Here is a 26,603-nt window from a genome sequence, read left to right on the forward strand (position 1 = left end):
AAATTTAAAAATTTTTGAAATTTTTTTTTAAATTTAAACATTTTTAAAATTTTTTTTTTAATTTTTTACAAAAAATTTTTTAATTTTTTTTATATTTTTTAAATTTTAAAAAATTTTTTTTCTTTTTTTTTTATTTCTTTTTAATTAAAAAAAATATTTATTTCTGTTTTAAATTATTATTTTTTTTAATTTTTATCTGTTTATTTTTTTAAATTTTTATTTTTCTTTTATTTTACATTTTTAAATTTTTTTTAAATTTTAAATGTTTTTCTTTCAATTTTCTTATAATTTTTTTTTTAAATTTTAAAATTTTTTTTAATTTTTTTTAAATTTTTAAATTTTTTTTTGAAAATTTAAAAATTTTTTGAAAATTTAAAAAAAATTTTTTTATTTTTTTATATTTTTTAAAAAAAAATTTTAAATTTTTAATTAATTTTTAATTTTTTTTAAATTTTTGTTTTTCTTTTATTTTACTTTTTTAATTTTTTTTAAATTTTAAATGTTTTTTTTAATTTTCATATAATTTTTTTTTTTAATTTTTTAAATTTTTTAAAACTCTTTTTAAAATTTTTTTTAAATTTAAAAATTTTTTAAAATTTTTTTTTCAAATTATTTAAAAAATTTTTAATTTTTTTTAAATTTTATAACAATTTTTAATTTTTTTTTAATTTTTATTTTTCTTTTATTTTATATTTTTAATTTTTTTAAATTTTAAATGTTTTTTTTTAATTTTCTTATATTTTTTTTTTAAATTTTTAAAATTTTTTTAATTTTTTTTTAAATTTTAAAAAAATTTTTTTTTTAATTTTTTAATTTTTTTTTTTAAATTTTTATTTAACTTTTTTTATTTTTTTTAATTTTTTAAAAAAAAAATTTGAAAATTTTTTTAAATTCTTTGAAAATTTTTAAATTTTTTTTAAAAAAATTTTTATATTTTTTATTTAATTTTTCAAAAAATTTTATTTAATTTTTTTAAATTTTTAGAATTTTTTTTTAAATTTAAAAATTTTTGAAATTTTTTTTTAAATTTAAACATTTTTAAATTTTTTTTTAATTTTTTACAAAAAATTTTTTAATTTTTTACAAAAAATTTTTTAATTTTTTACAAAAATTTTTTTAATTTTTTTTATATTTTTTAAATTTTAAAAAAAAAATTTTCTTTATTTTTTATTTCTTTTTAATTAAAAAAAAAATATTTATTTTTGTTTTAAATTATTATTTTTTTTAAATTTTTATTTGTTTATTTTTTTTTAAATTTTTTTATTTTTCTTTTAAATTTTTGTATATTTTTTTTTTAAATTTTTATTTTTCTTTTATTTTACATTTTTAAATTTTTTTTAAATTTTAAATGTTTTTTTTTAATTTTCTTATAATTTTTTTTTTAATTTTTAAATTTTTTTTAAATTTTTTAAATTTTTTTTGAAAATTTAAAATTTTTTTTTTTATTTTTAAAATTTTTTTATATTTTTTAAAAAAAATTTTAAATTTTTAATTAATTTTTAAAATTTTTTTAAATTTAATTTTTTTTTATTTTTTTTTAATTTTTTACAAAATTTTTTTTAATTTTTTTTTCAATTTTTTTTTTAAATTTTTATTTAATTTTTTTTCAATTTTTAAAAAAAAAAATTTTTATTCTTTTTATATTTAAATTTTTTTAATTTTTTTAGAAATTTAAATTTTTTTTCGAATTATTTAAAATTTTTTAAATTTTTTTAAATTTTTAAAAATTTTTTTTAAATTTAAAAATTTTTGAAATTTTTTTTTAAATTTAAACATTTTTAAAATTTTTTTTTTAATTTTTTACAAAAAATTTTTTAATTTTTTTTATATTTTTTAAATTTAAAAAATTTTTTTTCCTTTTTTTTTTTTACTTTTTAATTAAAAAAAATATTTATTTCTGTTTTAAATTATTATTTTTTTTAATTTTTATCTGTTTATTTTTTTAAATTTTTTTATTTTTCTTTTAAATTTTTGTATATTTTTTTTTTTAAATTTTTATTTTTCTTTTATTTTACATTTTTAAATTTTTTTTAAATTTTAAATGTTTTTTTTTTAATTTTCTTATAATTTTTTTTTTAAATTTTAAATTTTTTTTTAATTTTTTTTAAATTTTTAAATTTTTTTTTGAAAATTTAAAAATTTTTTGAAAATTTAAAAAAAATTTTTTTATTTTTTTATATTTTTTAAAAAAAAATTTTAAATTTTTAATTAATTTTTAATTTTTTTTTAAATTTTTGTTTTTCTTTTATTTTACTTTTTTAATTTTTTTTAAAATTTTAAATGTTTTTTTTAATTTTCATATAATTTTTTTTTTTTAATTTTTTAAATTTTTTAAAACTCTTTTTAAATTTTTTTTTAAATTTAAAAATTTTTTAAAATTTTTTTTTCAAATTATTTAAAAAATTTTTAATTTTTTTTAAATTTTATAACAATTTTTAATTTTTTTTTAATTTTTATTTTTCTTTTATTTTACATTTTTAATTTTTTTTAAATTTTAAATGTTTTTTTTTAATTTTCTTATATTTTTTTTTTAAATTTTTAAAAATTTTTTAATTTTTTTTTAAATTTTAAAAAAATTTTTTTTTAATTTTTTAATTTTTTTTTTTTAAATTTTTATTTAACTTTTTTTATTTTTTTTAATTTTTTAAAAAAAAAATTTGAAAATTTTTTTAAATTCTTTGAAAATTTTTTAATTTTTTTTAAAAAATTTTTTATATTTTTTATTTAATTTTTCAAAAAATTTTATTTAATTTTTTTAATTTTTTTCAAATTTTTTTTTAAATTTAAAATTTTTTTTTGAAATTTTAAAATTTTTTTTTTAATTTTTATATATTTTTTTTTAAAAAATATTTAAATTTTTATTTAATTTTTTAATTTTTTAATTTTTATTTAAATTTAAAAAAATTCTTTTAATTTTTTAAAAATTATTTCTTTTTATTTCAAAAAATGTTTTTTTCATTTTTTAAAAATTTTTTTTATATTTTTTATTTAATTTTTTTTAAATTTTTATTTAATTTTTTAAAATTTAAAAAAAAAAATTTTTATATTTAAATTTTTTAAATTTTTTTTAAAAATTTAAAAAAAAAATTTCAAATTATTCAAAATTTTTTTAATTTTTTTTAAATTTTTATTTTTCTTTTATTTTACTTTTTTTTATTTTTTTTAAATTTTAAATGTTTTTTTTTAATTTTCTTATAATTTTTTAAATTTTTTTAAAATTTAAAAAAAATTTTTTTTAAATTTTTAAAATTTTTTTGAAAATTTAAAATTTTTTTTTTAAATTTTTTAAAATTTTTTTTAAAAATTTTTATTTAACTTTTTTTATTTTTTTTTAATTTTTTAAAAAAATATTTGGAAATTTTTTTAAATTTTTTTGAAAATTTTTTGAATTTTTTTTTAATTTTTTTGAAAATTTTTAAAATTTTTTTTTAAGTTTTTTATATTGTTTTTAATTTTTTAAAAAATTTTTATTTAATTTTTAAAATTTTTTAAAACTTTTTTTAAAAAATATTTTTAAATTTTTTTAAAATTTTTAAAATTATATTTTAATTTTTTAACAATTTTTTTTAAATGTTTAAAAAAATTTTTTTTAATTTTTTTTAAAATTTTTATTTAATTTTTTTAAATTTTTTTTAAATTTTTTTTCAAATTATTTAAAATTTTTAATTTTTTTTTTTAATTTTTTAGAATTTTTTTTAAATTTAAAATTTTTTGAAATTTTTTTTTAAATTTAAACATTTTTAAATTTTTTTTTAATTTTTTACAAAAAATTTTTTAATTTTTTACAAAAAATTTTTTAATTTTTTTTATATTTTTTAAATTTTTAAAAAAAATTTTTCTTTATTTTTTATTTCTTTTTAATTAAAAAAAAATATTTATTTTTGTTTTAAATTATTATTTTTTTAAAATTTTTTTATTTTTCTTTTAAATTTTTGTATATTTTTTTTTTTAAATTTTATTTTTCTTTTATTTTACATTTTTAAATTTTTTTTAAATTTTAAATGTTTTTTTTTAATTTTCTTATAATTTTTTTTTTAAAATTTTTAAAATTTTTTTAATTTTTGTTAAATTTTTAAAATTTTTTTTGAAAATTTAAAATTTTTTTTATATTTTTAAAATTTTTAAAAAAATTTTTTCTTTATTTTTTATTTTTTTTTAATTTAAAAAAAAATTATTTATTTTTGTTTTAAATTATTATTTTTTTTAAATTTTTATTTGTTTATTTTTTTAAAATTTTTTTATATTTCGTTTAAATTTTTGTATATTTTTTTTTATTTTAATTTTTTTATATATTAAAATTTTTTATTTTAATTTTTTTTCATTTTTTTTGAAAAAATTTTTTTTCATTTTTTTTAAAAAACATTTTAATTTTTTTTAATTTCTTTTATTTTTCTTTTAAATTTTTGTATATATTTTTTTATTTAAATTTTTTTTATATTTTAAATTTTTTTATTTTAATTTTTTTATTTTTTTTAAATTTTTTTTTAAATTTTTTTGAAATTTTTTTAAAATTTTTTTAAAATTTTTTTATATTTTTTTTTAATTTTTTTTAAATTTTTTATTTAATTTTTTAACAATTATTAAAATTTTTTTAAATTTTTATTTTTCTTTTATTTTACATTTTTTAATTTTTTTAATTTTCTTATAATTTTTCAATTTTTTTAAAATTTTTTGTAAATTTTTTTAAAATTTTTTTTAAAAAATTTGTTTTAATTTTTTAACAATTTTTTTAAAACAATTTTTATTTATTTTTTAATTTTTTTTTTAATTTTGTTTTAATTTTTTAACATTTTTTAAATTTTTTTTTTTAAATTTGAAGAAAAAAAAATTTATTCTTTTAAAATTATTTATTAATTTTTTTCTTTTTTTATATTTCTTATTTTAATTTTTTAAATTTTTTAAAGAATTTTTTAAAAAAATACTTTTTATTTAATTTTCCTTTAATTCATTTATTATTTTTTTTAAATTTTCTATATTTTAATTTTTAAATTATTTTTTTAATTTTTTTTATTTTTTTTTAAATTTGTATATTTTTTTATTTTTTAAAAAAATTTATTTTTTTATTTATTTATTTAAAATTATTATTTTTTTTAAATTTTTAAAAAAAAAATTAAATTTTTTAAAAATTTGTTTAATTTTTTAAATATTTTTACAAAAATTTTAACAAATTATTTTATAATTTTTTTTATTTTTTAATTTTTTTCATTTTTAAAATTTTTTTTATTCATTTTTGTTTTAAATTATAATTTTTTTTTTAAATTTTTAATTTTTTTTTTAATTTGTGTTTAAATTTTTTTTAATTTTTAAAATTTTTTTTTTTAAATTTTTAAAATTTTAAAATTTTTTTTTTAATTTTTCTTTGCTGTATTTTTTTTTAAATTTTTATTTATTTTTCTTAATTTTTTTAAAATTATTTATATTTTTTTATTTTTTTAAATTTTTTTTTATTCTTTCTAAATTTTTTTTTAATTTTCTTATAATTTTTTTTATTTTTTTAATTTTTTTAAAAAAAATTTTAAATTTTAAAAAAAATTTTAAATTTTTAAAAAAAAATTTTTTTCTTTATTTTTTTTTTAAATTTTTAAAAAATTTTTTAAATTTTTTAATTAATTTTTTATAAAAAAAATTATTTATTTTTATTTTTTTTATTTTTTTTAAAATTATTTATATTTTTTAATTTTTGAAATTTTTAAAAAATTTTTTTAAATTTTTTTTTAATTTTCTTAAAATTGTTTTTAGTTTTTTAAAAAAATTTAAAAGTATTATTGTTTTATTTAAAAAATGTTTTTTAATTTTATTTAAATTTTTTTTTAATTTTTATTTTTCTTTTATTTTAATTTTTTAATTTTTAAATAATTTTAATTTTTTTTAATTTTTTAAATTTTTAATTTTTTTAATTTTTCCTTGCTGGAATTTTTTTTTAAATTTTTATTTATTTTTTTTAATTTTTTAAAAAAATTTTTAATTTTCTTATAATTTTTTTTATTTTTTCTAAATTTTTTTTTCATTTTCTTATAATTTTTTTTATTTTTTTAATTTTTTTAAAAAAAAATTTAAATTTTAAGAAAAATTTTAAATTTTTAAAAAAACTTTTTTTTCTTTATTTTTTTTTAAATTTTTAAAATTTTTTAAAATTTTTTAAATTTTTTTAATTTTTTTTTTATTTATTTAAAAAAAAATTTATATTTTTTTTAAATTTATTCATTTTTAAAATTTTTTTTCTAATTTTTTAAAAAAATTATTTAAATTTTTTTTTTAATTTTTTTAAATTTTAATTTTTTTTAATTTCCTTGTATTTTTTTATTTTTTTTTAAATTTTAAAAAAATTTCTTTAATTTTTTTAAAATTTTTTTTTAAAAATTCGTTTTAATTTTTCAACAAATTTTTTTAAAATTTGTTTTATTTATTTTTTTTAATTAAAATTTTTTTTTAATTTTCTTGTAATTTTTTTTTTAATTTTCTTGTAATTTTTTATATTTTTTTTAAATTTAAAATTCTTTTTTAATTTTTTTTTTAAAAATTGATTTTAATTTTTCAACAAATTTTTTTAAAATTTGTTTTATTTATTTTTTTAAATTTTATTTTCTATATTTTTTAATTTTTAAATTTCTTTTTAAATTAAAAAAAAATTAAATTTTTTAAAAATTTGTTTAATTTTTTAAATATTTTAAAAAAAATTTTAACAAATTACTTTTAATTTTTTTTATTTTTAATTTTTTTAAATTATTAATTTTTTTTAATTTTTAAATTTTTTTAAAAGTTTTTTAAAATTTTTAAATTTTTTTTTAATTTTTTCTTTGCTGTATTTTTTTTTAATTTTTTTAAAAATTATTTTAAATTTTTTAAAATTTTTTTGAAATTTTTTAAAATTTTTTAAAATTTTTAAAATTTTTTTTAATTTTTTTAAATTTTTCTTTGCGGTATTTTTTTTTAAATTTTCATTTATTTTTTTAATATTTTTAAAATTATTTATTTTTTGTTATTTTTTTAAACTTTTTAAAATTTTTTTAAAGGTATTATTTTTTTATTTCAGAAATATTTCTAATTTTTTAAAAAAAATTGTTTAATTTCTATTTCTCTTTTATTTTAATTTTTTAATTTTTAAAATTTCTTAAAATTTTTTTTAAATTTTCTTATAATTTTTTTTATTTTTTAATTTTTTTCATTTTTAAAATTTTTTTTATTCATTTTTGTTTTAAATTATATTTTTTTTTGATTTTTTAAAAATTTTTTTAATTTTTGTTTAAATTTTTTTTAATTTTTTAAATTCTTTTTTAAATTTTTAAAATTTTTTAAATTTTTTTTTAATTTTTCTTTGCTGTATTTTTTTTGAAATTTTTATTTATTTTTCTTAATTTTTTTTAAAATTATTTATATTTTTTTATTTTTTGAAATTTTGAAATTTTTTTTTTAATTTTCTTGTTACGTATGTGGATTTTTTCCCATACGCCGCTCTCAACCACTTTTCGAGCTCGCGTCTACGAAGGGAAAACGCCCTAAAAATCCTTTTGCTTATCACATACCACTAAGGGGGGTCATGATCTCGACCATCTGGATCACGACCATGGGAACGGGAGTGACACGACGACGACCCCGAAGAATTTCCTTATATGGAAATTTCAAATGCATCCCCACTCATTTTTGGGACTATATAAACCCTTTGGTTTCTACCCTCTGCGGTTAAAAGCAGTACAGTTACGCGTAGAGTAACGTTGTGTCACGCTCGTACCGAGTCGGTTGAATTCAGTAAGATCGAGCTAAAGTCTCCGTCGGAATCATAGTTGACCCCATAGAATCCGCGAGTTCGGTTTACATTCTATTGGGCACTTTGTTATAGCCGCTCGTACGCCCCGCATCGCCAGTGCGTCAACACCGAGCAAATTAGTGGTAATTTTCACACATTTATTACACTATTTTCCCGCGACATTCACATTTGTACCAACTAATCTTGAATACACGAATGGTGTTCACTTCTAAATCGAGTTGATTCGTTAAAACCCATCTTTTACCCAGCGATCCTTATAAACTTAGTAGCGCTCACCCACTGATACAACTTTACCGCTCGAGTTGTATCAAATAAAAATTAAGAGTTACGAGGCATTAATAACATTTCCCGCGACTCCCTGATCTAGCATCAGGTTAGTTAGCAACCTTTCATCCAAACAAAGGAATTTTACCAACCTAGTGGCTCCCCGATTTCGCATCGGGTTCGTCCACGTTTAACCCTCCTACGGCTCCCCGATTTCGCATCAGGTTCGTCCGTATCCTACAGCTCCCTGGTTTCGCACCAGGTTCGTCTGTAAGTCTACCAACCTCCGAACAGCTCCCTGGTTTCGCACCAGGTTCGTCTGTGAATAATCCAACCTCCTAACAGCTCCTCGACTTCGCGTCGAGTTCGTCTGTGAACATCATCCTAGTGACACCCCGATTTCGCATCGGGTTCGTTCACGACGTTTCACCCTCCTGCGGCTCCCTGATTTCAAATCAGGTTCGTCCGCGCTTGACTCCATTCCTAGAGGCTCCCTGACTTCGCATCAGGTTCGTCCTCGCCGTCAATAATCCAAGCGGCTCCCTGATTTCGCATCAGGTTCGTCCGCGCACCTTACTAACAAATTCGTTAACCATATTCCTTGGGAAATACCCTTCTCGCCGGCCTCTCGCGTTGCCGCAGCCCCGGCTCGTAACAGAACTGGTGACAGCGGTGGGATGCTACTGCATTAGAATCGCCGTAAAATTTGGTTTTTAAATACGTTAAAATCACTCGTAATTTATTATTGACAATATACTAGTTTTCGCTAGTCAAGTCACTTAAGAAAGTTTCAAAATGACAAGCACACAGGCTAACGTCTCTTCTAACGACATTATGAACCTGACAGTTTCAATTGCAAACTCAATGTCGCTTTTGACGCAACGGACATGTATACAGAACATTACTATGTCAATTCCAACCTTCGACGGTGAAAGTCCACCCTTGACGCGCTTTGCACAAAATGTGGAAGACGGGTTAACTTTGATTCCTGAGGGTACGGAAGCTGAGTATCTTGCGATAATTTTAACAAAACTGATCGGTCCGGCACGTAGGTGCACGTTAGAGCACAAATTCAACTCTGTTAAGACATTAGTCCAACATTTGAAAAAGAGATTCGCGCCGGGAAGAAGTTTGTCATACTTCCAAGTAGAAATCGCGAAATTACATATTCGTGAAGGAGAAAGTCTGCGACAATACGTCGACAGGACCAGTCATCTCGTTTATTGTGCGCGCGGAGCTATTCGGGAAAGATATCTGGATCATGCTGAAGACTTCGTCAAAGAAATGGAAAAGGACGTTAAAGAAAACTTCATCGATGGTTTACCAGATCGAATTTCCTGGAAAGTGTCGGCTCAAACTCAAGACATCAAAACACTTGAACAAGCTTACGACGCCGTGCTCCAGATAGACAGAAAATTAAGGAATCGGCGACAGTCGCCCCGTAATGATTCACCCTCCAGGTGGTCTCGTCGAGAACATTACGCTGAAGATTCTCGCCACAACGACCGTCAAGTGTCGTATCCACATTCTCCAAGTAGGTACGACGAAAACAGGGATCGGTCTACAAGAACATCTGGTTTTGAAGAGGAACGAGAAGGACGGACACGTACGACGGCCTGGACTTTGCGTCACCGGAGCCCCTCGAAATCCCCTTCTTATCGCTCCGACTCATCGTACGCAGATGATGGAGAAAAACATTATTCCATCTTAAAAAATCCCGATAAAAATCGCAAGCCGAGTTTATACTGCTGGCATTGCGGTACGACCGGACATGACGGAAAATCCTGTAGGAAACATCCGCGTAGTCCGAGATATCAACGAGACTCGCGAGATTCATCTGTCGAATCTAACAAGTCTTTAAACTTCGATCGCGCTCAACGTATAGGCGACACGATGAGCGGAAACAAAGAAGCTCGCCAAAGGACAGTCCGCTTCGAAGAGGAAACCTCGTCAAGGAAGCACCTGCCCCACGCATCAAAACCAAGGTTCCAGAACTGGAGTCAGGAACGGGAGAATTCTTAATTGATGGCGGAGCATCCGTAAATTTAGTAGTTATTACCGCCCTGGGAGAAAATGCTACGATAAACTCTCGGGAAGAAATTGAATTAACTGGAATTACAACTAATCCAATTCATACATTAGGAACAACAATTCTTCACATCCACGAAGCTCCCGCACTTTTCTATGTGGTAAAAGAGCTTGCAATAGAAGCAGACGGACTAATAGGAAGCCCATTTTTAAAACAGGAGGAGGCCGAAATTTCCTATTACCATGGGACTTTGGTATTAAAAAATAAACCTACCCGACCTCTACGTTTTTCAAATTATCAGGACATACCTCAAACTAACAAACTACCGACGTCTACCAAACATCGTATTGAACCTAGGACGTCGCAACAGATTGCTATAACAATAACAAACCCAAGGATTAGGGAAGGATATTTACCACGTATCAAGACCCTCGAACATCTGTACATAGGGGAAGCAGTTGTAAAGAACAGTGAAGGAAAGTGCTACGTTATGGCAACAAACACCAGCGATGAACCCCTAGACGTGGAGATAGAACCGCAAACATTGGAGCCGTTTGATATCTTCAGTTCATCAGATGAAGATTTTTACTCAGCTGCAGAACACCCGTTAAATTTTAAAACTAACGAAGATAAGAAACAGAAAATCTTGGAAACTCTAAACACCAAACATTTGAACAAGGAGGAACTAAATTTTGTTACAAATTTAGTTAAAGAATTTCCTGACCGATTTTATCTTCCTGGAGATAAACTAGGTAAAGCTTCCGACTTTAAACATTCAATTCATACATCTAACGATATTCCAATCAATACGAGACAATATCGCTATCCTCTCATTCATCAAAAGGAAATTCAAAAACAAATCAGCGCCTTATTATCAAATGGTATAATTACACCTTCTAAATCTCCATATAATTCACCTTTATGGATCGTACCAAAGAAAGAAGATGAAAATGGAGTAAAACGTTGGCGATTGGTGATAGATTTCCGCGGTCTCAACGAAATAACAATTTCTGATAAATATCCATTACCTCAAATCACCGAGATTTTAGATCGACTAGGAGGAGCTAAATATTTTTCAGTCTTTGATCTCGCTAGTGGATTTCATCAAATAGAGATGGATCCGAAAGATAAAGCAAAAACAGCATTCACTACTCCAAATGGACATTACGAATTCTCTCGAATGCCTTTCGGATTAAAGAATGCACCACCCACCTTTCAACGCCTCATGGATCAAGCACTCACTGGACTTCAAGGAACAGACCTCTTTGTCTACTTGGATGACATAGTGATCTATGCATCATCCTTACAGGAACATAATATTAAAGTCAAAAAGTTGCTAAATCGCCTTCGAGAACATGGATTAACCCTGCAGACCAACAAATGTCAATTCTTGCGAAAGGAAGTTGCATACCTTGGACACATTATTTCAAAGGAAGGAGTAAGACCCGATCCTAGGAAACTAAAAGCTGTTCAAGATTTTCCTACACCTACAACGCAGAAGAACATTCAACAATTCTTAGGACTTGTAGGATATTACCGAAGATTCGTACCTAATTTCACCACAAAGGCAAAACCTTTAATTAACCTATTAGGAAAAGGCATCAAATTCAAATGGACTGAAGAACAAGACCAAAGTTTTAAGCAATTACGTAACGAACTTTGTCAACAACCCATATTGCAATATCCAGATTTCAGTAAACCATTTATTGTAACAACAGATGCCTCCGATTACGCTATTGGAGCTGTACTTAGCCAAGGCGACATAGGAAGCGACCTGCCGATTGCCTACGCATCCCGCAGCCTAAATAAACCTGAGAAGAACTACTCAGCTACTGAAAAGGAATGTTTGGCCATGGTTTACGCCGTAAGATACTTCAGGCCTTATATCTATGGAACCCCATTCACCCTCGTTACAGATCACAGACCACTGTTATGGCTACACTCTGTCAAAGACCCCACTTCTAGACTAATGAAATGGAAACTCCGACTTTTGGAGTACGAGTACCAGGTTGTCCACAAATCCGGAAAGACGAATAAGAACGCAGACGCATTATCGCGCAACCCCTCTTCTGCCTGCCTACCACTTATTCCACGAGAACTCCAGGATCCTGACTTCAAAGTCCAGATACCGAAAACAGACGCTAACACCGAGACAATTGGGCACCGTATACGACAGCTACGTCGCGACAGGGAAAACCGACCTAAGTATCGGGAGACAAGTAGCAGTTCAGATGAGATAGAAGACACCGCACGTGGGAACGTTCAACATTCTCCAATTATACACAAGAACAGATCTTTTCCCAGCTTATCTCAAGAGGTAACCATGCCAGATGAACGCCAGGGAACCATAAACACTTTTTCGCCCGCAGCAAACTCCACTCAAATCGTTCCTTTAGATAAGGACCAAACCTTATTTGACGATCTGATATCCTTTGAGGAACCGGCCGAAAATACTGTAATAGAAAATGCAAGAAACATTCAACAAGATTTATTTGGTACACCACAAGTATCAACAGAAGTCATGGATGAACCTTTACAACCCTCAATAAACCAGCTACCTGCAGGAGCCACGACCGAAGTCAGTGTGGAACAACCACCTGACAGCAGGTCAACTCAATCAAGGGTTTTCGACCGCACGCTTGACCCTTACCCGTTCTTCACTACCGACACCGAGAATTCAAATGACCTTGACAATCTGGAAGAGATCCCGCTAGACCAACCACATAAGATTATCATTTCTTCAAACACCTTTACCGCTGAAGAAGGACATTACGTACACTTCATTTCTGCCGATTGCAATTTAGTAAACCCAGTTGGAAAATTATTGCTGGACACCGAAATGATTAATAAACCGAATCTTTTAGCAGCTCAACCGAAAAAGGGACGGGTGATAACAACCGACAATGGATCATTTAAAACCTTTAGTATAATAGTCTCGGATAACTTCTTTGATAATATTAAAAGAGTAGACGTGCTTAACGGATTGAAAACTCTTCAACACACCCTGGATCAAAATCAGATTAAATCATTTCGAATTTCTGCCACGGGAGACCTTCACAAAATACCGTCCAATGAATTCGTCAAGATATTAGAAGAGGTTTTCATAGGAACCTGCCTACAGATTACTTTATGCAACTGTATCATCACTACACCATCCGAAGAGGACAGACAGCACATCATTTGCGAAGCTCACGACAGTTTAATTGGAGGACACAAAGGAGTAACGAAGACCTACAAACGCATCCGATCAAAATTCTATTGGCCACAAATGCGCAACGACATTCAAGACTACATCCGAAGATGTCAAAGTTGTCAAGAGCAGAAATTAGTTCGAGCGAAAACTCGTCAGCCGATGTTGATCACCGACACACCTATAGGAGCCTTCGACAAAATTTCCTTGGATACAGTGGGACCTTTACCAATTACACCCAGCGGGAACAGACATATTCTCACTATTCAAGATAATCTAACGAAATATTGCGTAGCTGTAGCAATACCTAATATTCGAGCTGCTACAATTGCAGATGCGTTCGCTAGACAATTCATCGCAATCTACGGTACACCCCGCGCAATATTAACAGACAAAGGAACTAGCTTCATCGGAACACTTATGACAAATTTATCCGAAATATTTAAAATCAAACAAATCACAACCTCGGGATATAGACCACAAACCAACGGATCTTTAGAACGAAGTCACATCGTACTCACCGAATATCTCAAGCATTACATGGATAATTACGAAGACTGGGATTTACTAATACCGTTTGCAATGTTCTCTTATAACACATCCGTTCACGAAGCAACGAATTTCACCCCATACGAATTAATCTTTGGAAAACCAGCTCGAGAACCAAGTTCTTTCCCAACTGGCGAAAAATTAAAGTCGTTTGGAGACTACTTAATAGAATTAATAACACACATGACTAATATTCGTAATATAGCTTCCGATAACCTAAACAAAGCAAAAATTCGTTCGAAAAATTATTACGATGCTCACGCAAGACCAGCAACATTTAACAAAGGCGACTCTGTCTACGTACTCAAAGAACCGCGCACCAGTAAATTTGATCCACATTACATAGGGGCATAGCAGTACAAACAGGACATCACGGATCTTGGGAAACTTCATGCCGAGTGGGTACTACACTCACACCAAGGCCGTATAACCGCAGCACGGGAGGAATCGTCAAGAGGGGCCGAAGCTCTTTGACTCGGAAGACCAGTGTCAAGTCGGTGGGCGTCCAAAAAACCGACATTAAACCCCATCGCTGCATCCCGGATTGGTCCTCAAAGAATTAACGGACGATAACATTCGCAATTGGACACCGGGGAATCAAATCACAAAAAGACGCAAACATGAGAACCATCTCGGTGGGTGAATTCGGCAAGACTGTGCGCTGTTTCGTTACGAATGTGGAGGACATCACCACCTTCTGGGTCACCTTGGAGGTGTTCGCAGAGGCAACGACCGTCATGTATTAGGAACTGAATGCCCACATGACCTCCAGACCACACTTGTGTCAGCCAACATTGGGCAGCGTCAGACCGGGACTACTCGTGGCCGTAAAATTCATCGGCAAAGGGTGGCTTCGCGCCGAAATCACCAATCTATATGGAATGACATGCACCATCTTCCTCGGAGACCACGGCATATCAGTGGATTGCCTGGTCACGCAACTGCGCTCTTTACCACTCCGGTTCCATGCCCTACCATGGCAGACAACAAGGATCCGGCTGAGGGACGTGAAGCCTCGATCTTGAAGACCGCTACACAGGATGACGCATATCGCGGAATTAGTCATGGGAAGGAGAAAGGGTTGCCTCAAGGACATCCAGCCAACGATAGATGGCATCACCGCAACGCTGCTCCTCGACCGGCTACCCGGACAACCTCCACTAGACGTCGTCGACCACTGGCTGGAGCTGGGCTACGTGATACCCAGCGACGACTAAACTTTTACACCCCGCAACACCTAGCGATAAGTACACATTACATTACACTACACCAGACAATTCTTTCTCACACTCTTGTTTACAAAAGGATTTGTGGGGCGTTTTTCCTTCTTTTGAAAAGCATCACGAGAATCGCGATGTTTTGTCTAAGGGGGGAGATGTTACGTATGTGGATTTTTTCCCATACGCCGCTCTCAACCACTTTTCGAGCTCGCGTCTGCGAAGGGAAAACGCCCTAAAATCCTTTTGCTTATCACATACCACTAAGGGGGGTCATGATCTCGACCATCTGGATCACGACCATGGGAACGGGAGTGACACGACGACGACCCCGAAGAATTTCCTTATATGGAAATTTCAAATGCATCCCCACTCATTTTTGGGACTATATAAACCCTTTGGTTTCTACCCTCTGCGGTTAAAAGCAGTACAGTTACGCGTAGAGTAACGTTGTGTCACGCTCGTACCGAGTCGGTTGAATTCAGTAAGATCGAGCTAAAGTTTCCGTCGGAATCATAGTTGACCCCATAGAATCCGCGAGTTCGGTTTACATTCTATTGGGCACTTTGTAATAGCCGCTCGTACGCCCCGCATCGCCAGTGCGTCAACACCGAGCAAATTAGTGGTAATTTACACTATTTAACCGCGACATTCACATTTGTACTATAATCTTGAATACACGAATGGTGTTCACTTCTAAATCGAGTTGATTCGTTAAAACCCATCTTTTACCCAGCGATCCTTATAAACTTAGTAGCGCTCACCCACTGATACAACTTTACCGCTCGAGTTGTATCGAATATAAATTAAGAGTTACGAGGCATTAATAACATTTCCCGCGACTCCCTGATCTAGCATCAGGTTCGTTCGCAACCTTTCATCCAGAACAAGGAGTAATTACCAACCTAGTGGCTCCCCGATTTCGCATCGGGTTCGTCCACGCTTAACCCTCCTACGGCTCCCTGATTTCGCATCAGGTTCGTCCGCATCCTACAGCTCCCTGGTTTCGCACCAGGTTCGTCTGTATGTCTACCAACCTCCGAACAGCTCCCTGGTTTCGCACCAGGTTCGTCTGTGAATAATCCAACCTCCTAACAGCTACTCGACTTCGCGTCGAGTTCGTCTATGAACATCATCCTAGTGACACCCCGATTCCGCATCGGGTTCGTTCACGACGTTTCACCCTCCTGCGGCTCCCTGATTTCAAATCAGGTTCGTCCGCGCTTGACTCCATTCCTAGAGGCTCCCTGAGTTCGCATCAGGTTCGTCCTCGCCGTCAATAATCCAAGCGGCTCCCTGATTTCGCATCAGGTTCGTCCGCGCACCTTACTAACAAATTCGTTAACCATATTCCTTGGGAAATACCCTTCCCAGACCTTCTCGCCGGCCTCTCGCGTTGCCGCAGCCCCGGCTCGTAACAATATTTTTTTTTATTTTAAATTTTTTTATATTTTAAAATTTTTTTTTTTAATTTTTTTAAATTTTTTTAATTTTTTTAAAAAAAAATTTTTAAAATTTTTAAAAATTTTTAAAATTTTGTTTTAATTTTTTAACAATTTTTTTAAAATGTTTTTTAAAAAAATTTTAATTTTTTTTCAATTTTTATTTAAAATTTTTATTTAATTTTTAAAATTAATTTTTTTTTATTTTTTTTATATTTAATTTTTTTTAAATTTTTTTAAAAAATTTTTTACAAAAAATTTTTTAATTTTTTTATATTTTTAAATTTTTAAAAAAAAATTTCTTTATTTTTTATTTTTTTTTAAATTTAAAAAAAAAATTATTTTGTTTTAAATTTAAATTTTTATTTGTTTATTTTTTTTAATTTTTTTATTTTCCTTTTAAATTTTTGTACATTTTTTTTATTTAAAATTTTTTTTATATTTTAAAATTTTTTTAAATATTTTTAAAAAAAATTTTGAAAATTTTTTGAAATTTTTTTAAAATTTTTTGAAATTTTTTTTAAATTTTTTTTAAAATTTTTTTATATTTTTTATTTAATTTTTTTTAAATTTTTATTTAATTTTTCAAATTTTTTAATTTTTTTTTTTAAATTTAAAAAAATTCTTTTAATTTTTTTAAAATTATTCCTTTTTATTTCAAAAAATGTTTTTTTATTTTTTTTAATTTTATTTTTCCTTTATTTTAATCTTTTAATTTCTTTAAATTTTTTTAAATTTAAAAAAAAATTTAATTTTTTTTATTTTTGTTTCGTGTACATGCTGTATATAGTGCTTTTTCTTCTTACTAGATTTAAGACGTATCACATAAGTTACTTTTAATAATAGTGTCGCCATCTGACGCGACACAAAGCGTTCATGAGCTTCTCTCCCCCCACTAATCAACTAACTACGTTTCCGCGATCGCGGAAGTCTTCTCTCCGTCTGCCAGGTAGTCGGTTCTGGTCGGTTCAATGCTCGTGTTCGCAATTCTTGCGAATTCTATACTGGTTACGCGAGAGAGAAATAGTGAACGCTTGATAATATCATCGATATCTGTTCCTCGCTCGCGTTACGTACGATTCATACCTGATACTCGGGTTAAAAGTTAGTGTGACAAAAGAACTTGTAAAGACGAAAACTTTATTATAATCGTTCAAGCCTACGGGACGTTACAAACTAGACGATATTTAAAACTATCCTTATTCTACTCAAATTTACTTATATCTAGTTAACCTTCTTCCAACTAATACACCAAAGGACTGCGTATCGGTTACAGCCACTTGCTTTGTCTAAGATCCTAACTTAAACAAATGGTCCTTCGAGCCGGAGTGTGGTCATTTAAAAATTCACTCTGCTGAAACAAAGGAATCCGTTACGTTGTCCGTTGTCTCCACGAGGCATCGAACGTTATCGAACACTCTCAAGCCCGTTCGTAAGGTGTAAACAGTGCCGGTCACATAGTTTTTCTGCTACCGAACGTCCTAGTATCTGAAACACAATGGATATACTCATATCAGAACAGAAATACTTGTACGGACGAATTGCAAGGTTAACGGAAAATATGAAGAAGCTCGGCGCTAGCAAAATTACGAAAGGCGTAATTATTTCTCGGTTGGAACTTTTGGAAACTTACTGGACTACGTTTCTCCAGACTCACTCAAAATTGTGCGCTAGTTTCAAGGAAGAGCATCAGGAAAAACCGTACTTCAAAGACGACCACATGAGCTTGTGCGAGGAAGCTTACTTACAACAGAAGGCTAGTCTGCTCGATACTCGAGACAACTTCCCGGATGAACTGGACGAAACTGTACATACTGGAACCGACTCCCAAGGAAGGACCTTGGAAAGGATACCTATCCCTAAATTCTCTGGGGACTATCAAAACTGGCCAAGCTTTCGCGATCTGTTTCGTTCTCTGGTAATCAAAAATTCGAATCTATCTGAAGTGGATAAACTACATTATCTACAAACCAGTCTAACCGATGAAGCAGCTCGACTGATTCAGAACGTCACACTAACGACTTCAAACTTCAAGCGAGCGTGGGAGACCATTATGGAGCAGTACGACGTCCCGCGTCTCCTCATTCACGCTCACGTAACAAAGCTCCTGTCTTTGCCTGCGATGAAGAAGGAATCAGCTCAAGAACTAAAGGAATTGCTTCATGGAACTCGGAACGCAGTGGACGCGTTAGCCACGCTGAAGCTGCCTGTCGAGCACTGGAGTGCTTTCTTGGTTGTCCTCACTGCAGAACGTCTAGATCCAACAACGAGGATGGCCTGGGAGATGTCCATCGGAACGGCGCCGGAGCATCCGACCTTCGATCAAATGAAGACCTTTCTCAGTTCTCAAGTGAGAGCGCTGGTGGCGTCTGGAGGCACCGCCAGTGGATCAGCTGGTCAAAACCGTTCCGGAAGTGACAAAAACTCGTCTGGAGCTTCTACTGGAGCAGCTCGTCGGCCCAAGACGCACTGCGTTACGAAAAACGCAAACGGGACACAAAAATGTGCTCTGTGTCAGGGCGAGCATTTTATACTGTATTGTCCGAAGTACAAGGCCATGAGTCCCCTGGAGAGGAAAAATAGGGTAATGGAAAAGCACTTGTGCTTCAATTGTCTGGCCTCGCATTCTTCTCGCGACTGCAAATCAGTCAAGCGCTGCCAACTTTGCATGGGTAAGCATCATTCCACTATCCATATTCCAATCGAACAAACTTCTTCCTCTGTTGCAATTTCGAAGGTAGACGAGCAACTCGCACATTCTGGAAAGAGCGCTTCTGCGTCGCTGAGCCCGACCACTGCTACAACTCATTGCGCTCAGGTGCAACCTCCTGGCGCTGCCGTACTTCTTGCAACTGCGTTAGTCAGAGTGGCGTCCAATTCTGGGGAGAAGGTGACCGTTCGAGCGATGATCGATCCCTGCTCCGAGGTGTCCTTGATCGGTGAGAGTATCGCTCAACTATTAAGACTCCCAAGGTCACCCACAAATATTCCAGTTATAGGAGTCGCGAAAAATAAAACATACTCGAGGGGTTCGGTAACGATTCAAGTATCACATCGCAGCCGCGATTCGATCGGTTTCTCAACACAAGCTCTGGTACTGCAGAGAATCTCCTCGTATCGGCCGAGTCCGGTTTCGGTTTCTACTTCTTGGTTTCACTTAACCGATCTTGAACTAGCTGACCCTGAATTTGCCTCCTCTAGAAAGGTTGATATTCTCTTAGGCGCGGAAGTCTATTCACAAATTATCCGTGAAGGATTACGGCACGGACCTCCTCGCACGCCGGTAGCTTAAGCTACCACTCTGGGCTGGATTCTAACCGGCTTGGTCGGCAATCCAGATAATTTCTCTAAAACGAAAGCTGCTGTCACTCTTCAGTGTACCACTGACTTCGATATATCGGAGATCTTGCAAAAATTCTGGAAGCAAGAAGAGGTGTCGGCACCACTTTCTATATTAACCGCGGAAGAGAAGGCTTGCGAAGATCACTTCGTTCGTACGCATTCTCGCGATAACAGTGGCAGGTATATCATCCGGATACCGTTTTCTCGTTCTAATAAAGACCTCGGTCTTTCTCGTGTAACCTCCGAGGTTCTCCTAAGAAAACTGGAGAGAAAATTCCATAATAGTCCTGAATTGGAAACGGCGTATCGCCAATTCATGGAAGAGTATGAGACGCTCAATCATATGACTCTGGCCGCGGAAAATGCTCGCGATACTTCTAACTTTTATTATTTACCTCACCATGGGGTAATACGTTCGTCTAGTACTACTACAAAACTTAGAGTAGTTTTTAACGCGTCGTGTAAAACGACTTCTGGTTTTTCTCTAAACGATATAGTTCATACAGGTCCGAATTTACTACCGGAAATATTCGACATTCTAACACGCTGGCGACTCCACTCCATTGTATTCTCGGCGGACATTGAAAAAATGTACCGCCAAATACGCGTCCATAACGACGACTGCGACTTCCAACGCATTCTGTGGCGGAAGAAATCCTCGGAGCCAGTACAAGCGTACCGGCTACGCACGGTAACGTACGGGATGGCGTGTGCCCCCTATCTAGCTATTCGTACGCTTAAACAATTAAGCTCGGATGAACGGGAACGCTACCCTTTAGCAGCACCGTGTTTACTAGACGACGTTTATATGGACGATGTGATTTCGGGAGCTGGAACCTTGCCGGTCGCTCTTGAACTCCAGAGAGAGTTACTTTCCTTGCTCAAGGCGGGCGGATTTAAACTTAGAAAGTGGACCTCGAATCGGCCCGAGCTCCTCGAAAATCTGCCTCACGATTATATTGCTTCTACTCCTGAACTCTCATGCAATTTCGAGGGCACTTTCTCGTTGCTAGGTTTGAAATGGCAGACCAGCCTAGACTGCTTTATTTTTACCGTATCGTCGAAAACCCGAGACGAAGCTCTAACAAAACGCGCCGTCTTTCGGGAGACTGCGAGTCTGTACGATCCGTTAGGATTTCTTGCACCGGTAATAATTGTCGCGAAAATATTCGTACAATCGCTCTGGCTCCTAAAACTGGAATGGGACGAACCGCTCCCTACTTCTTTAGTGGAAACTTGGGAACATTATTATGCCGGGTTAGGAGCTCTCTCCTCCTTGAGGATACCTCGCTGGGTTCTCGTAAACCCGGAAGCTGGATCCTACGAATTACACGGTTTCGCAGACGCGTCCGAAAAAGCTTACGCCGCGGTTATATACATACGGTCCTCGTTCGATCGGTCAACTCCCCGAATAAGTTTGATCGCCGCTAAAACTAGAGTCGCTCCGTTAAAACAAAACTCTCTACCTCGCCTCGAATTGTGCGCTGCTACTCTTCTCACTCGGTTAATGATACGCGTTACTAAGGTTTTGAAATTACCACTCTGCGACGTACACCTTTGGTCGGACTCGACAATAGTTTTGAATTGGCTAAAAGGACAACCCTATCAATGGAAGACATTTGTCGCCAACCGCGTCTCCGAGATTCAAACCTCTCTACCGAGTGCGAAATGGCATCACGTTCGGACGAAAGAAAACCCAGCCGACTGCGCGTCGCGCGGTATAAACGGCGCTACGCTCGTGAATCATTCACTATGGTGGCAAGGGCCATCATTCTTACGAAACTCTAAGTATAATGGCGAGTCAAAGCACATGGTCGATCTCAGTACGACGGAGGAGAAACGCGTACAAACTATATTACACACTACTACACTAACCCCGAGCTTCTCTTTAGAGGACTTCTTAGCGAGATATTCGTCACTTAAGAAATTAACTCGCGTAACTGCTTGGTGCCTGCGTTATATGTGTCAGCTTCGACGCAAGCCCTCGCCGTTCTCTCAATTTAACTACATTCAAGCTCGCGAGATAGAGGATGCTAAACTTACCTTAGCAAAAGTTGTACAGCGCTGCGCGTTTCCTAGCGAACTCTCGATTCTGGAAAAATCCGCTACCATCTCCAGGGGGCCCCTTTCTCGTCTGGCCCCATTTCTGGACGACCAGAACGTCCTGAGGGTCGGTGGTCGCTTAAAGCATTCACTCCTGGATTTCGACCAGAAGCACCCGATTATTTTACCTGAACAGGGAAATTTCACCGTTTTAATTATTCGTGATTGTCACGAACGAGTTCTCCACGGCGGCACTCAACTTACCTTGAGTTCGCTGCGACAAGAATACTGGATTCTCAGGGGACGACGTGCAGTCCGTAACTATATACACTCTTGTGTCACGTGTTGGCGATGGCGCGCCAAAACTTCCCAACAGCTGATGGGAAATCTTCCTTCGTCGCGCGTTACCCCAGCTAGACCTTTTCTTCACTCCGGGGTAGACTACGCTGGGCCCTTTCTAACAAAAACATCTCCAGGACGCGGACATCGAACTCGAAAGTCCTACGTCGCCGTCTTCATTTGCTTGTGCACTCGCGCTATCCACTTGGAACTTGTCACGGATTACACAACAGACGCTTTTCTAGCCGCCTACCGTCGCTTCGTTTCTCGACGAGGTAACTGCGCTTCGATACGCAGCGACTGTGGGACAAATTTCGTCGGTGCAGACAAGGAGTTACGACGTTTGTTCTCCGACGCCTCCGGCGAACTGGGGAAGTTGGCGCCTCTACTGGCCGACCTGGGTACTACCTGGATATTCAATCCACCGGCCGCTCCCCACTTCGGGGGGATCTGGGAGTCCGCCGTGAAGTCTATGAAGCATCACCTTCGTCGAGTCATTGGCGACACCCCACTGACGTTTTAGGAGATGACTACTCTCCTGAATCAAATAGAGACTTGCCTAAATTCCAGGCCGCACTTACCGTTGAGCGACGAACCAGACAATTTTCAGTTTTTAACTCCGGGGCACTTTCTTATAGGCTCTGCATTAATAGCAATTCCTGAACCTTCTCTCACTGCGGAGTCGTCAAATCGACTCGCTCGCTGGCAGAAAATTCAGCAAATGAGGGATCACTACTGGAAGCGGTGGTCTGCCGAATAGCTCTGCAAGGACGTCCGAAGTGGATCGCTGCCCACCCTAACGTTCAGCCCGGACAACTCTGCCTCGTGAAGAACGAGGCAACTCCACCAACTCACTGGCCGATTGGACGCATCACTGAAGTTCATCCTGGACCGGATGGCCTTGTACGCGTTGTCACAATCCGGACACCCAAGACGACACTACAGCGCCCTATTGCGAAAATAAGTCTTTTCCCCTCGGAGCCAAGCGACGAGGCTCTATAAATCTTGGTTGCTTTCTTTGTTCATATTCGTCGCGCACCCGCTACGAAGGCGGGCGGAATGTTTCGTGTACATGCTGTATATAGTGCTTTTTCTTCTTACTAGATTTAAGACGTATCACATAAGTTACTTTTAATAATAGTATCGCCATCTGACGCGACACAAAGCGTTCATGAGCTTCTCTCTCCCCACTAATCAACTAACTACGTTTCCGCGATCGCGGAAGTCTTCTCTCCGTCTGCCAGGTAGTCGGTTCTGGTCGGTTCAATGCTCGTGTTCGCAATTCTTGCGAATTCTATACTGGTTACGCGAGAGAGAAATAGTGAACGCTTGATAATATCATCGATATCTGTTCCACGCTCGCGTTACGTACGATTCATACCTGATACTCGGGTTAAAAGTTAGTGTGACAAAAGAACTTGTAAAGACGAAAACTTTATTATAATCGTTCAAGCCTACGGGACGTTACAAACTAGACGATATTTAAAACTATCCTTATTCTACTCAAATTTACTTATATCTAGTTAACCTTCTTCCAACTAATACACCAAAGGACTGCGTATCGGTTACAGCCACTTGCTTTGTCTAAGATCCTAACTTAAACGATTTTTTTAAAATTTTTATTTGTTTATTTTTTTAAATTTTTTTTATTTTTCTTTTAAATTTTTGTATATTTTTTTTTATTTTAAATATTTTTTTTAATTTTTTATTTTAATTTTTTTTTATTTTTTTGAAAATTTTTAAAATTTTTTTTTTAATTTTTTTATATTGTTTTTAATTTTTTAAAATTTTTAGTTAATTTTTTAAATTTTTAAAATTTTTTTTAAAAAATATTTTTAAATTTATTTAAAATTCTTAAAACTATGTTTTAATTTTTTAACAATTTTTTTTAAATTTTTAATTTTTTTTTCAATTTTTTTTAAAAGTTTTATTTAATTTTACAAAATTTTTTTAAAAAAATTTTTTTTTTTTTTATATTTAAATTTTTTTTAAATTTTTTAAAAAATTTAAAAAAAAATTTTCAAATTATTTGAAACTTTTTTAATTTAATTATTTTTTTTTTAAATTTTTAAAAAATTTTTTTAAAAAATTGTTTTAATTTTTTAAAAAATTGTTTTAATTTTTTAACAATTTTTAAAATTTTTTTTAATTTTTATTTTTCTTTTATTTTACTTTTTTAATTTTTTTTTAAATTTTTATTTTTCTTTTATTTTACTTTTAATTTTTTTTTTAAATTTTATGTTTTTTTTTAAATTTTTTGAAAATTTTTTGAAAATATTTAAAAAAAAATTTTTAAATTTTTTAAATTTTTTTTTTAAATTTTTATTTAATTTTTTTTAATTTTTTTATATTTTTTAAAAAATTTGTTTTAATTTTTTAACAATTTTTAAATTTTTTTAAAATTTTTATTTTTCTTTTATTTTACTTTTTTAATTTTTTTAAATTTTAAATGTTTTTTTTTAATTTTCTTATAATTTTTTTTTTTTAAATTTTTTAATTTTTTTAAAAATATTTTGAAATTTTTATTTAATTTTAAAATTTTTTTAATTTTTTTTATATTTTTCAAATTTTAAAAAAAATTTTTCTTTATTTTTTTTTAATTTAAAAAAAATTATTTATTTTTGTTTTAAATTATTATTTTTTTAATTTTTATTTGTTTATTTTTTTTAATTTTTTATTTTTCTTTTAAATTTTTGTATATTTTTTTATTTAAAAAAGAAATTTTTTATATTTTAAAATTTTTTTATTTTTTTAATTTTTTTAAAAAAATTTTTGTAATTTTTTAAAATTTTTAAATTTAAAAAAAATTTTAATTTTTTTTCAATTTTTATTTATTTTCTAAAATTTAAAATTTTTTTTTTATTTTCCTTTATATTTAAAATTTTTTCAATTTTTTTACAAAATTTTTAAATTTTTTTCAAATTATTTGAAAATTTTTTAATTTATTTTTTTTTATATTTTTTTTAATTTTTAAAAATTTTTTTTTAAAAAAATGTTTTAATGTTTTAACAATTTTGTAATTTTTTTTAAATTTTTATTTAACTTTTTTTATTTTTTTTTAATTTTTTAAAAAAAATTTTGAAATTTTTTTAAAATTTTTTTGAAAATTTTTAAAAATTTTTTTTAAATTTTTTTTTATATTTTTTATTTAATTTTTTTTAAATTTGTATTTAATTTTTTAAATTTTTTTATAAATTTTTTTGATAATTTTTTTAAAATTATTTCTTTTTATTTCAAAAAACGTTTTTTTAATTTTTTTTAAATTTTATTTTTCCTTTCTTTTAACCTTTAAAATTTTAATTTTTTTTTAAATTTTTAGAAAAAAATTTTTAATTTATTTTGTTTTTTTAAATTTTTATTTTTCTTTTATTTTACTTTTTTAATTTTTTTAAATTTTAAATTTTATTTTAAATTTTCTTATTTTTTTAAAATTTTTTTTAAATTTTTAACAATTTTTAAATTTTTTTTAAAATTTTTATTTTTCTTTTATTTTACTTTTTTAATTTTTTTAAATTTTAAATGTTTTTTTTAATTTTCTTATAATTTTTTTATTTTTTTTAAATTTTTTAATTTTTTTAAAAATTTTTTGAAATTTTTATTTAATTTTAAAATTTTTTTTAATTTTTTTTTAAATTTTTTTAAAATTTTTAAATTTTTTTTTAAATTTAAATTTTTTTTTAAATTTTTTTTTTAATTTTGTACAAAATTTTTTTTAATTTTGTCACGTCCCGGGTGAAGGTCTTTTTTAGGGGAATGACATAGTTGGGGTAGATCGGGAGGAAGCCTTGGCACGAAAACCAGTTTCGCGACACAAGGCTAGTTGGGGGAGTTTAGGCACGAAAACCAGCTTCGCGGCACTAAGCAGGATAGGACTTTGGCACGAAAACTAGTTTTGCGGCACAAAGTGAGGCAGGAGTTAGGCACGAAAACAAGTTTCGCGGCACTAGGAACGATGGGAGTTAAGCACGAAAACAGGTTTCGCGGCACTAGGAACGATGGGAGTTAGGCACGAAAACAGGTTTCGCGGCACTAGGCACGATGGGAGTTAGGCACGAAAACAAGTTTCGCGGCGCAAGCAACCAGGGAAGGTAAAGCAGTAATCAAGCACCAGAGTGACACCCGTTAGACACAAGCATGGGTATTTAAAGTCCTGATAATTGGATTTACCGTTGCATTAATATAAGAAACCTCGCGTTATATTTCTTTATAATAGAGGTAACGGTATGGTCGTACAAGGCCTATACGAAAGTAAGCCTTGTAAACACTGTAAGAAATCCCGGAGTTCGCGAACCGAGATCAGCTGTTGCAGTGGCTTGTTATGATTCGGTAATTCCGTAACCGAAGGATCACTACAATAATTCGAAGCGTTATTTAGAATAAGAACGTTTATTCAGTTCAAAGCATATGTGGTAATATTATAATA

General features: G+C 29.5%; 2 protein-coding genes across 2 annotated transcripts; one reads left to right on the forward strand and one right to left on the reverse strand.

The window, feature by feature from the left end:
• The first annotated feature begins 17,954 nt into the window (after positions 1 to 17,954).
• On the forward strand, positions 17,955 to 19,748 carry LOC143378074 (uncharacterized). The gene has a single exon (XM_076829915.1). The coding sequence runs from the start codon at positions 17,955 to 17,957 to the stop codon at positions 19,746 to 19,748; it is 1,794 nt and encodes a 597-aa protein (XP_076686030.1).
• A 4-nt stretch (positions 19,749 to 19,752) lies between these two features.
• Positions 19,753 to 23,065, reverse strand: LOC143378075 (uncharacterized). The gene is made up of 4 exons (XM_076829917.1): positions 22,976 to 23,065; positions 22,106 to 22,298; positions 21,842 to 22,029; positions 19,753 to 19,873 (listed from the first exon to the last, which is right to left on the reverse strand). Exons 1-4 carry the CDS (start codon positions 23,063 to 23,065, stop codon positions 19,829 to 19,831), a joined length of 516 nt encoding a protein of 171 aa, XP_076686032.1. The 3' UTR covers positions 19,753 to 19,828.
• Between the last annotated feature and the right edge of the window lie 3,538 nt (positions 23,066 to 26,603).

The sequence above is a fragment of the Andrena cerasifolii genome, unplaced genomic scaffold, assembly GCF_050908995.1.
Source record: "Andrena cerasifolii isolate SP2316 unplaced genomic scaffold, iyAndCera1_principal scaffold0084, whole genome shotgun sequence".
Classification (NCBI taxonomy): Eukaryota; Metazoa; Arthropoda; class Insecta; order Hymenoptera; family Andrenidae; genus Andrena; species Andrena cerasifolii.